The sequence below is a fragment of the Meles meles genome, chromosome X (genome assembly GCF_922984935.1).
Source record: "Meles meles chromosome X, mMelMel3.1 paternal haplotype, whole genome shotgun sequence".
Taxonomy (NCBI): Eukaryota; Metazoa; Chordata; class Mammalia; order Carnivora; family Mustelidae; genus Meles; species Meles meles.
In genome coordinates, this window is record NC_060087.1 from 71,102,993 (window position 1) to 71,115,370 (window position 12,378).

Consider the following 12,378-nt stretch of genomic DNA (forward strand, 5'->3'; position numbering starts at 1 on the left):
TGTATGTTAACTGATAGGAATTTAAATAAAAACTTGAGGTAAAAGGACCCAAAAGCAACAAAAACAGAACAACCAATTGAATTTCCACTTAAAGAGTACTTAGAACAACAAGTCCCCTCATGACCTCAGCTCTGTGGATGGTGGCCATGTTTATTCTCATCCCAAAATAAGTTTAAGGTTATTCTCTGAAGAGGTCTCTGAACTACAGGATGCCAAACACAAACCCTAACCCTCACCCTAATCTTAACCATGTCCCTATACATAACCCAACACTTACCAATAACTACTAAACTCTACCTCTAATCTGATTCTAAACCTAAATGTAAACTCTGGAGAGGTTCCTAAACTGCAGGATAGGAGGGACATAGCCTCATCCTAACCCTAACACTAGCTCTAAACCTAACTCTAACCCAAATCCTATCCCTAACTCCTAACTGCTAACTACTAACTCCCAACTCTAACTCTAATCCAAAATGGATCACTTGGAGAGGTCTCTGAACTGCAGGATGAGAGGCACATCTCCTCACCCTAGCCCTAACACTAACCCTAGCCCTTACACTAGTCCTAAACTGAACCCTAATCCTTGATCTGAGGAAATAGAAGATTTGGTACATACATACAATAGGATATTACTCAGTCATAAAAAATGAAACTTTGCCATTTGCAAAGACATGGATCAAGGCAGAGAGTGTTATTCTAAGTGAAGACCTAATCCTAACCCAAACACTAACCCTAACCCCTAACCCTAACTGTACCCTAACATGAACCCTAAACTTATCTCTCTGGAGAGGTCTTTGAACTGCAGGATAAGAGGCACATAACTTCACCCCGACCCTAAACCTAAACCTTACTCTGGCCCTAAACCAAACCCTAACCCTAGATGCAAAAAAAAAAAGTTTGGTACACACACACACACACACACATCCAATATATATATACATACACATATGTATACATATATATATACACACACACTCACCCCCCAATATATATATACACATATGTACATTCAGTACATATGTGTATATATGTACATTCAGTACATATGTGTATGTACATTCAGTACATATGTGTATATATATATAGGGGGGTGAGTGTGTGTATATATATACACACATATAAACACAAATATATATACACAATGGAATATTATGTGTGTGTCCATGTACATATATATACCTATATGTGTGTGTGCGTGTGTGTGTGTAGAGGTTAGTTTCAATACAGAATTTGACACATTATCAATTAACTGTCCATATTTTGTTACATAATAGTCTATTGGTCTACCTTACACTTTGAATGGATTTTGTACTATCTAATTTGATATCATGTGTTAGTCATCTCAAAAATACTGCCTCACTGAGTTATGCAAATCTTCCAAATGCTGAACAATAGTGATCTCATCAGAAATGTTTTTTGAGTACTAAGATGTCAAATTCAGTGTCAAAAATTGTCCAAAGCTAATTTTTTGCTTTCCCCCTAAGGTCAGGAACAGAGCAGGGCTGTCCACTATCACCACTGCTATTCAACACAGTACTAGAAGTCCTAGCAACAGCAATCAGACAACGAAAAAAAAAAATAAAAGGTATTCAAATTGGCAAAGAAGAAGTCACTCTCTCTTCATAGATGACATGATACTTTATATGGAAAACCCAAAAGACTCCTCCCCCAAATTACTAGAACTCATAGAGCAATTCAGTAACATGGCAGGATGCAAAATCAATGAACTGAAATCAGTTGCTTTCTTATACACTAACAATGAAAACATAGAAAGGGAAATTAGAGAATCGATTCCATTTACAAGAACCATAAGATACCTGGGAATAAACCTAACTAAAGATCAAGGACATTTGAAGTAAAACTTGCATTTTTTTAAAACTGCACAGTAGTGAATACAATGACTACTGACATAATTTGTAGTCACTGCTTTGGTTGTGCCAAGGCGCCAGAAGTTTTACAAATAGTATCTTAGTACTACTATAAAATAGTTTTGACCTTGATCAACCCCTGAAGTGTCTTATGGATGCTCAGGTGTAGACAGACCACACATTGAGAACTACTGTTCTGAAACATAGCTCTTGGTAGGCTTGAATAGAATGAAATATAGTGGGCAAAAAGAAGAATCAAAAAAGAAAAAAAAAAATGGTCCAGATATTCTAGAAGACACTTGCTTGCACAAAGCAGTCACTTTCCCCCTAGCTCTTCTAACACTCACTACTAGTATCCTAATATGGCATCTAACGGAAACCATTATTTACAGTCTAGAGAAAGAACTGTTTATTTGTTCATCACCTGATTTGTTCTCTTCAGATCTTAGATGGACTGAATTAGCACAAGACAATATCCTCTCACTCTGCTCTCTTCTCATGATCAACTACAGAAGAAGTTGCATGGCTTCAAACTACTGTATCAAAAAACATACCTATCCTGATCAGAGGTTTCTTTTCAGTCACCCTAATCCAGTTCTTGGAAACAGTTCAGAAAAGAAATGAGTGGGTGAGTTACTCCAATATACCTCTTTTCGTCATATGGAATTTTATATTTTCCACTAAGAAGTACTCAGTAATATTTGTACAGGTGAACTTAAAGATCACGCAGCTTTAACACTGATTGAAGAGAAAAAAAATGTAAGAAATTTTAAGATGTAAACATATTTTTAAAACTATGTCTTGAAAATTACTCAAGAGGGCAAGGGTTTAATATTTTCAAAAAATCATTTTTAGGGGCAGTTGGGTGGCTCAAGAAGTTGAGCATCTGACTCCTGATTTCAGCTCATGGGTGGTGCACTCAGTAGAAAGTCTGAAATTCTCTCCCTCTGCCCTTCCCCTGACTTGCATGCATGTGCATGAGCTCTCTCTCAAATAAATAAATATTTTTAAAAATTCATTTTTAAGTCCCATACTGTATTATCACATCAGTAAAAAAATATATATATATAATCCTGTATGTTAAAAGGTATGTTTGTATAAATATTACTTGGCATGAGAAATACAAGGAAAGTTAGTCTGACAATTTCAGACTTGTTTGAATTTCTCTTATTTGATTGTGTTCTAAAATAATTAATGTAAGCTGTTCAGGGGCACCTGGGTGGCTCAGTTGTTAAGTGTCTGCTTTTGGCTCAGGTCATGATCCCAGGGTGCTGGGATCGAACCCCACATCGGGCTCACTGTTTGGTGTTGGGAAGCCTGCTTCTCCCTCTCCCACTCTCCCTGCTTGTGTTCCCTCTCTCACTGGGTCTCTCTTTGTCAAATAAAGAAATAATATATTTATGGACATTGGGGAAGGTATGTGCTATAGTGAGTGCTGTGAAGTGTGTAAACCTGGTGATTCACAGACCTGTACGCCTGGGGCTAATAATACATTATATGTTTATAAAAAAATAAAAATATTAATAAAAAAAGAAATAATATATTAAAAAATGTAAGTTGTTTGGTATACTACATTTCAATTCATACATTAATGATCATTAATAGCATTATACTCAGTGTGTTCAGAATTTTACATGCTTATTTCATGATGATAATGCAAACTTCTTTAAAATACAATTTTAAAATATTTTAGTAGTGTTTTTCCACCATTAAATATGCTATAAAGATATGTAACTTCAAGGCTTTATATAGGCCCAAATTCCATTTATTGTATTTTAACAATGGAACTTTTGCAGACAACTAAATAAGGCTGCAGCCCAAAGTGTCTTGGAATTTCTCCTACACTTCCCTGATTTGAAGCCTTAGTCAAATTCCTGCATAGGTTCAGCTATAACAAGTCACATCCATCCAATGCCCAGCAAATGATGTAATACTGAATCAGGTAGGTTCACATCCTAGGGAAAAAAATGAGCCACCTCCTTAATATTTCTTTGGTTGATGAACTGCATGAAGATCATCAATTTGTATTTAAGTATTCCAAATTTTAAAAAGGCTTCTATGATATCCCTGTTAAACTGAAGTTCCTGCACAAAGCTATTTCCTGAATTTAAGGACTACATTGACAACTTGTTCACATGTGCTATATTTAATGTGAAGATGTTACTGAAGACATTACATTATGTTACACTGTATTCTCTTTATGAAACCCCACGAGAAAAAAATTTTCTGGTCTGTTAGATCTGTTTACAACTTTAAAGATATTGTAATTATCATGCAATTAAAAGTATCAACTTCAGGGCGCCTGGGTGGCTCAGTGGGTTAAAGCCTCTGCCTTCGGATTCCATACAAATTTTAGGATTATTTGCTCCAGCTCTTTGAAAAATATCGGTGGAATTTTGATCGGAATGGCATTAAAAGTATAGATTGCTCTAGGCAGTATAGACATTTTAACAATCAGAAAAGACCCCGAATTGCTAAGGTAATGTTGAAAAACAAAAACAAAACTGGCGGCATCACGTTACCCGATTTCAAGCTTTACTACAAAGCTGTGATCACCAAGACAGAGTGGTACTGGCATAAAAACAGACACATAGACCAGTGGAACAGAGTGGAGAGCCCAGATATGGACCCTCAACTCTATGGTGAAATAATCTTCGACAAAACAGGAAAAAATATTCAATGGAAAAAAGACAGTCTCTTCAATAAATGGTGCTGGGAAAACTGGACAGCGGTATGTAGAAGAATGAAACTCGACCATTCTCTTACACCGTACACAAAGATAAACTCGAAATGGATAAAAGACCTCAACGTGAGACAGGAATCTATCAGAATCCTAGAGGAGAACATAGGCAGTAACCTCTTCGATATCAGCCACAGCAACTTCTTTCAAGATATGTCTCCAAAGACCAAGGAAACAAAAGCAAAAATGAACTTTTGGGACTTCATCAAGATCAAAAGCTTCTGCACAGCAAAGGAAACAGTCAACAAAACAAAAAGGCAACCCACGTAATGGGAGAAGATATTTGCAAATGACAGTACAGACAAAAGGTTGATATCCAGGATCTATAAAGAACTTCTCAAACTCAACACACACAAAACCGATAATCACATCAAAAAATGGGCAGAAGATATGAACAGACACTTCTCCAACGAAGACATACAAATGGCTATCAGACACATGAAAAAATGTTCATCATCACTAGCCATCAAGGAGATTCAAATTAAAACCACATTGAGATACCACCTGACACCAGTTAGAATGGCCAAAATTAGCAAGACAGGAAACAACGTGTGATGGAGAGGATGTGGAGAAAGGGGAACCCTCTTACACTGTTGGTGGGAATGCAAGTTAGTGCAGCCACTTTGGAGAACAGTCTGGAGATTCCTCAAGAAATTAAGAATAGAGCTTCCCTATGACCCTGCAATTGCACTGCTGGGTATTTACCCCAAAGATACAGATGTAGTGAAAAGAAGGGCCATCTGTACCCCAATGTTTATTGCAGCAATGGCTACGGTCGCCAAACTGTGGAAAGAACCAAGATGCCCTTCAACGGATGAATGGATAAGGAAGATGTGGTCCATATACACAATGGAGTATTATGCCTCCATCAGAAAGGATGAATACCCAACTTTTGTAGCAACATGGACAGGACTGGAAGAGATTATGCTGAGCGAAATAAGTCAAGCAGAGAGAGTCAAGTATCATATGGTCTCACTTATTTGTGGAGCATAACAAATAACATGGAGGACATGGGGAGATGGAGAGGAGAGAGAGTTGAGGGAAACTGGAAGGGGAGATGAACCATGAGAGACTATGGACTCTGAAAAACAACCAGAGGGTTTTGAAGGGGCGTGGGGGTGGGAGGTTGAGGAACAAGGTGGTGGGTAATAGGGAGGGCACGTACTGCATGGAGCACGGGGTGTGATGCCAAAACAATGAACACTGTTATGCTGTAAACAAACAAACAAACAAACAAACAAAAAAAGCCTCTGCCTTAGGCTCAGATCATGATCCCAGGGTCCTGGGATCGAGCCCCGCATTGGGCTCTCTGCTCAGTGGGAAGCCTGCTTCCTCCTCTTTCTCTGCCTGCCTCTCTGTCTACTTGTGATCTCTCTCTGTCAAATAAATAAATAAAATCTTAAAAAAAAAGAAAAGTATCAACTTCTTTATAATAGCTGCCAGAAATTTTAAGTCTTCATTTTAGTCCCACTTCTAAAAGACTTCCAGGCTTTTATGTCACGCACTTGTAAATGACAAGATTATATCACTGGCTTCATCTAATCTCTCCTGCTGTAATCATCTTCTCCACTTATTTTCAATCTTATTTTATTTGGTATTCATCTATTGAAAACTTAAATCTTTTCTGGAGAAAGCTGGATATAAACAGATATACATATGAATATACACATCAAATGAAAAAAAAAACAATGACTTTCAATGGCTTGAAATGTTTGGTGAAATTTTAAAGTTGATATTTAAGCATTTACACAATTGTGATATAAAAGAACTTCATCTCTGCTCCTCTAAAATTAACATAATAAAAATATAATGCAAAATAATTAAGAGAATATTGTACTTTTAGAAATTAACAAAATATATAGGTATGAAGAATGAACAGGTCAGTTCTATAAGCAGACCCCACACACACAATCTGTTAAACGCTCCTTCTAGTTTTACTCTCCCCAGTACAAGTATTCAGGTCTTATCTCCTAGTCTTCAAATATCTTCCATATCAATTTACTGTCAAACCATAATCTACCCTCGTTTGTCTTTTTTGTGTCCTGAAAACATTTCTATCTCATATGTTACATTCTGCACCACATAGATAGCATGTTACCTTAAGACAATGTCAATTTTATATTCACTAATACTGCTTTTACAAATGCAGTGTACATACTGGGTGTTCAATACACATCTTTCTTTTAAAATGATTCAGATCATAATAATCACTGTTCATTTGCCTTACTTTTCCCCTTTGAAACTAAATCTCAGTCACCTTCAAATGAACAGTTTACCCTTATCCCTCTCCCCTCAAGTTGTTGTTGTTGTTTTCTTTTGTTGTTGTTGTTGTTTTCTTAAGGGCTGTTCATGATTGTGTGTGTGCAGCAACTTTCGTGTGTTAGATGCTAGCTGTACAAAAGTCAAGAGCTAGACCTACACACCTCTGAGAATCATATGCCAGTACGCACTTAATAAACAGTTTTAATAATGATTTCAGGGTTAATCTTTCTCAATTTTGCTCTCTCCCTTGAAATTTAAGCTCCTTGAAGGCAAGAGCTTCACGTCACCCATATGTCACCCAGTACCTGCCCCTGCTGTAATGTATATACACACTGATTTAAGCAAGGATAGGTGAATGCATGCACTCATATGTGAGTCGGTACCTACATTCTGACTTTTGTGATAGAGCTAAGGAATAGAGGTAAAATCACTAGGAAAAAGCAAGCTGTGATCATGCCAGCGTATGAACAGAGAAACAAGGAAGCTTTTTTTTTTTTTTTTTAAATCAAAGTACACTGACTTAGGCAGCTAATAAATAGCATGCTGTATTTTGTCCGGAAGAAATGAGTAAGCCCACAGTGCTCGCAAATGCTGGTTATTAGAGACAAGTATAAAGACATGTGACTAAAGCACAACAGAAATAAAAGGAGTAAAGTTAAAGAGTTCTGTGTGTATCCTTGACAAATTCAGAAATGGCATATTTTCCAAATTTCTGTCTATGTGTACATTTTTTGGTTAAATGTTTAGAAGAGAAAAAAAATGTGGAATAAACCATTTATTACCTTTCCAAAGGATCCCTGGCCAAGAACCTTGAGCAACTCAAACTGTGCAGGATCTGCCTTCTCATAACCTTCCTTAACATGATGAGTGATAGGGATTTCTTTAACAACTCCTTCATCCTGTAAAAAGAAATCCACACAACACTCAAATCCAGTTGCAACATCTAATGATTAGCCCTATTTAGAACCAAAATCTCACCAGAAATTAACCGACCATCCAACCCTTTCACCTTAACACGGAGTTATATGGGCTACTGGTAAATTCACTTCCCTATTTTCTAACAAATAGAGATACACCATCTCTCCTATTATATAAGTGCATATAAATAGAAACACATAAAATCTATGCTTCAGGTTTCCGGTCCAACTAGGTAGTGACAGAAGACAAACATCAACAGCAGTTGTAAGACCCTCCCTGGAGGGGTGCTGGGCATGCAGTTCTTTTTATTTTTTTTTAAGATTTTTATTTATTAATTTGACAGAGAGAGAGATCACAAGTAGGCAGAGAGGCAGGCAGAGGGAGAGGGGGAAGCAGGCTCCCCGCCAAGCAGAGAGCCCAATGTGGGGCTCTATCCCAAGACCCTGAGATCATGACCTGAGCTGAAAGCAGAGGCTTAACCCACTGAGCCACCCAGGCGCCCCAAGGGCATGTAGTTCTTAATGTTCATAGAGCATGTGATTCCGTCTTAGGGTCATGAGTTTAAGGCCCCCGCTGGGTGTGGTGCCTCCTTAAAAAAAAGACCCCCCCTAGAGTATGAATTATGAGGTGGCTGCAGAGAAAGTCAAGAGATGGATAAAACCTTGTAAATTATAGGCCATGGCAAAACACGCAAGCTTCAAAAGTTCTTTGAAATGGAATTTCAGTAGACTTTTAAGTAGTTAATGATACATAAATGTTTAAATGTCTAACTGATTACATCGTTGAAAAGAAAAATTGGGTATAGGCAAACAAAATCTGCAAAGCCCAAACAAATGTTTTCAGGCTATGACCTTATTTTTATTGAAACTTTGTATATAAATTATATGCCAGATTTCCTACCACCTGGGTCAGGCAGAAAAGAAGTCATCCCGGGGGAGTTTCTGCTTTTTGATGTAGGACTCTATTCAGCTGTGAAGATTATACTCAAGTGATGTGTAATTCTAGTCCCTAGAAAAGCACAGTAGCCAGGATAAAAAAAAACCTCAAATGTATTACATATCACAAAATAACAAGAGCTGGGATATAATATCTAACATTCTTACTGCATAGAGGAAATAACTGAGGCCCACAGAGTTTAAGTTCACATGACCAGTTAATCACAATGTCTAGAAGTCCTGGTAGCTTTCCAGAACACCATATTAATTCCGGTCTCGACGGCACGCATATTCTCAATCAATTCATACGCTAATTGACTGATTAATAAATACTGACTATGGCCAAAGTGGGCATGAACCCCATGCCAAGTAAACTAGACTTCATGGCAGCTAAAATAACTTCCACGTTACACAAGTAGTCAAATATTCACTCTTTCAAGGAATGTTAGCTTCAGGTATCTATAACCACTAATCAGCCAGAAATGAAGAATCAGCTCTCAAAGCATGTCCATGGATGTTTGTTATACATTAAAATAGCATTTCAGGGATGCCTGGGTGGCTCAGTGGGTTAAGCCTCTGCTTTTGGCTCAGGTCATGATCCCACGGTCCTAGGATTGAGCCCGGCATCGGGCTCTCTGCTCAGCAGGGAGCCTGCTTCCTGCCCCCCCTCTCTGCCTACTTGTGATCTCTCTCTGTCAAATAAATAAATACAATCTTCTAAAAAAAAATAGTATTTCAGCAGACTCCTAAGTAGCTATGAGAGTGAGTTTCCCCAAAAATGTAAAAAACTTTTTTTAATGGAAATACATATGCTTTGCAGCTACCATGTTGGGATGAAAGTACAGCGTATCTGTATGCACCTTTGCAATAGAGTATGTGTATACCAAAAGCAACAGCAGACTATATACTCTTAATATGACGGTTAACTGGGTTTTCACCACATGCTGTGAATGTACCACTGGTCTTCAGAGCATATAATAAAAACACATCTTGGCATTTTTCTCCACCTAAAAGAACACTGGTAGAAGGGTTGGTAGACTAAATGTTGTTCCTGGTTCTGCCATGCGCTAAGATAATCAGCCTTAGCCCAAATAACAAACTATTCTCCTTCATTGTTCTCACATGACAAGCAGGTTATATTAGATGGATCTTTTTTTTTTAAAAGATTTTATTTATTTGACAGACAGAGATCACAAGTAGGCAGAGAAGCAGGCAGAGTGAGAGGAGGAAGCAGGCTCCCTACTGAGCAGAGAGCCCGATGCAGGGCTTATCATGAGCTGAGCTGAAGGCAGAGGCTTTAACCCACTGAGCCACCCAGGCGCCCCTAGATGGATCTTTAAGGTTCCCACAAGTCTGTGATTCTATGCTGAGCACAGCAAAGCATTTTTATTTTAAGTACTTAAGTTTCTGACATTTAAGATCAACATTATAAACATGGGACATGATGACATTAGGTTTTTAGAAATGTTCAGAGCTAGGAAACAACCATCCTCTATTCTTGTTACTGTCACCAAGGAAACATCTATACTATAGGTAGTTTCACCAAACCGAAGAATGTCTTCCAAATGAAGTGTCTGCCCAATGCCTCTTCTTCTCTTAATTAAAATCCACAGATGCCCATCCTTTAAAAATATAATATGTCTTTCAATTTTGGGCAGCATTACCATAAATAGTTTCTAACACAAAAATGCTTCTAGATTAGAAAAGACTACTTTCCCCAGTGAATAGCCACCATAACATTGTTACACTGTGTCCTAATAACCCATTACCTTGTCTTTATCCCCCACTAGATTGTGAGCTTCCTGAATTCAGGTATCATCACATTCATCTCTGCATTACTAAGGCTTACTACAATAGTGTTTGATTTTATGGGTGTTTATTATTAAAACATTATTTTTGTGTCATCTGCAGCCCTCCCCTCTTTCTCTACTTCACTTTCATTTGATTCTGCACCATTCCAAAAGCTTTAGACTGGCAGCATTCTAGCCTGAAATAAGACAGTAATCCATTTGTTTTCTCCTAAGGTGAATCATCTTCAAAAAAATTTTCTCTACCCTGGTATAATAAAGTTGTGATATATTACATAATCTTCTCATATATACTGTCTTTTCTCTTTATTCATTCATTCAGAAAAAACAACAATATTCATGGAACACATGCTATGTATTAGGCACTGCACTACCCACTGGGGACACAAAGATAAAATGTGCACAGCAAAGGAAACAGTCAACAAAACAAAAAGGCAACCCACGGAATGGGAGAAGATATTTGCAAATGACAGTACAGACAAAAGGTTGATATCCAGGATCTATAAAGAACTCCTCTAACTCAACACACACAAAACAGATAATCATATCAAAAAATGGGCAGAAGATATGAACAGACACTTCTCCAATGAAGACATACAAATGGCTATCAGACACATGAAAAAATGCTCATCATCACTAGCCATCAGGGAGATTCAAATTAAAACCACATTGAGTTATCACCTTACATCAGTTAGAATGGCCAAAATTAGGAAGACAGGAAACAACATGTGTTGGAGAGGACGTGGAGAAAGGGGAACCCTCTTCCACTGTTGGTGGGAATGCAAGTTGGTGCAGCCACTTTGGAGAAGAGTGTGGAGATTCCTCAAGAAATTAAAAATAGAGGGGCACCTGGGTGGCTCAGTGGGTTAAAGCCTCTGCCTTCAGGGTCCTGGGATCAAGCCCCATAGCTGGCTCTCTGCTCAGCCGGGGCCTGCTTCCTCCTCTCTCTCTGTCTGCCTCTCTGCCTACTTGTGATCTCTGTCTGTCAAATAAATAAATAAAATCTTAAAAAAAAGAAATTAAAAATAGAGCTTCCCTATAACCCTGCAATTACACTACTGGGCATTTACCCCAAAGATACAGATGTAGTGAGAAGAAGGGCCATCTGTACCCCAATGTTCATAGCAGCAATGGCCACGGTTACCAAACTGTGGAAAGAACCAAGATGCCCTTCAATGGACAAATGGATAAGGAAGATGTGGTCCATATACACTATGGAGTATTATGCCTCCATCAGAAAGGATGAATACCCAACTTTTGTATCAACATGGACGGGACTGGAAGAGATTATGCTGAGTGAAATAAGTCAAAGAGAGAGAGTCAATTATCATATGGTTTCACTTATTTGTGGAGCATAACAAATAACATGGAGTACATGGGGAGATGGAGAGGAGAAGGGAGTTGAGAGTAATTAGAAGAGGAGATGAACCATGAGAGACTATGGACTCTGAAAAACAACCTGAGGGTTTTGAAGGGGCGCGGGGTGGGAGGTTGGGGGAACCTGGTGGTGGGTAATAGGGACGGCACGTATTGCATGGAGCACTGGGTATGGTGCAAAAACAATGAATACTTTTACACTGAAAAGAAATAAAAAAAAATTTTAAATAAATAAAAATAAAAATAAAAAACAAAACAAAACAGAACAAAACAAAAACAAAACAAATTTCAGGATTCTTTGTCCTAGCTCTGTAAAAAACACTGGTGGGATTCAATAGGGACTGCATTAAATGTGTAGATTGCATTCAGTAATATAGACATTTTTACAATGTTTGTTCTTCCAATGAATGAGCATGAAATGTCTTTCCATTTCTTTGTGCCATCTTCAATTTCTTTCAGAGTTTCATGGT

The 12,378-nt window shown here is 37.9% G+C and overlaps 1 protein-coding gene across 1 annotated transcript in view; it reads right to left on the reverse strand.

Annotated features, from left to right (window-relative positions):
* Nucleotides 1-12,378, reverse strand: part of RPS6KA6 (ribosomal protein S6 kinase A6) — a 170,959-nt gene that overhangs the window by 82,966 nt on the left and 75,615 nt on the right. The window contains exon 3 of the mRNA XM_045995522.1: nt 7,653-7,769. Within this exon, the coding sequence (XP_045851478.1) occupies nt 7,653-7,769 (117 nt within the window). The remainder of the gene's footprint in view (nt 1-7,652; nt 7,770-12,378) is intronic.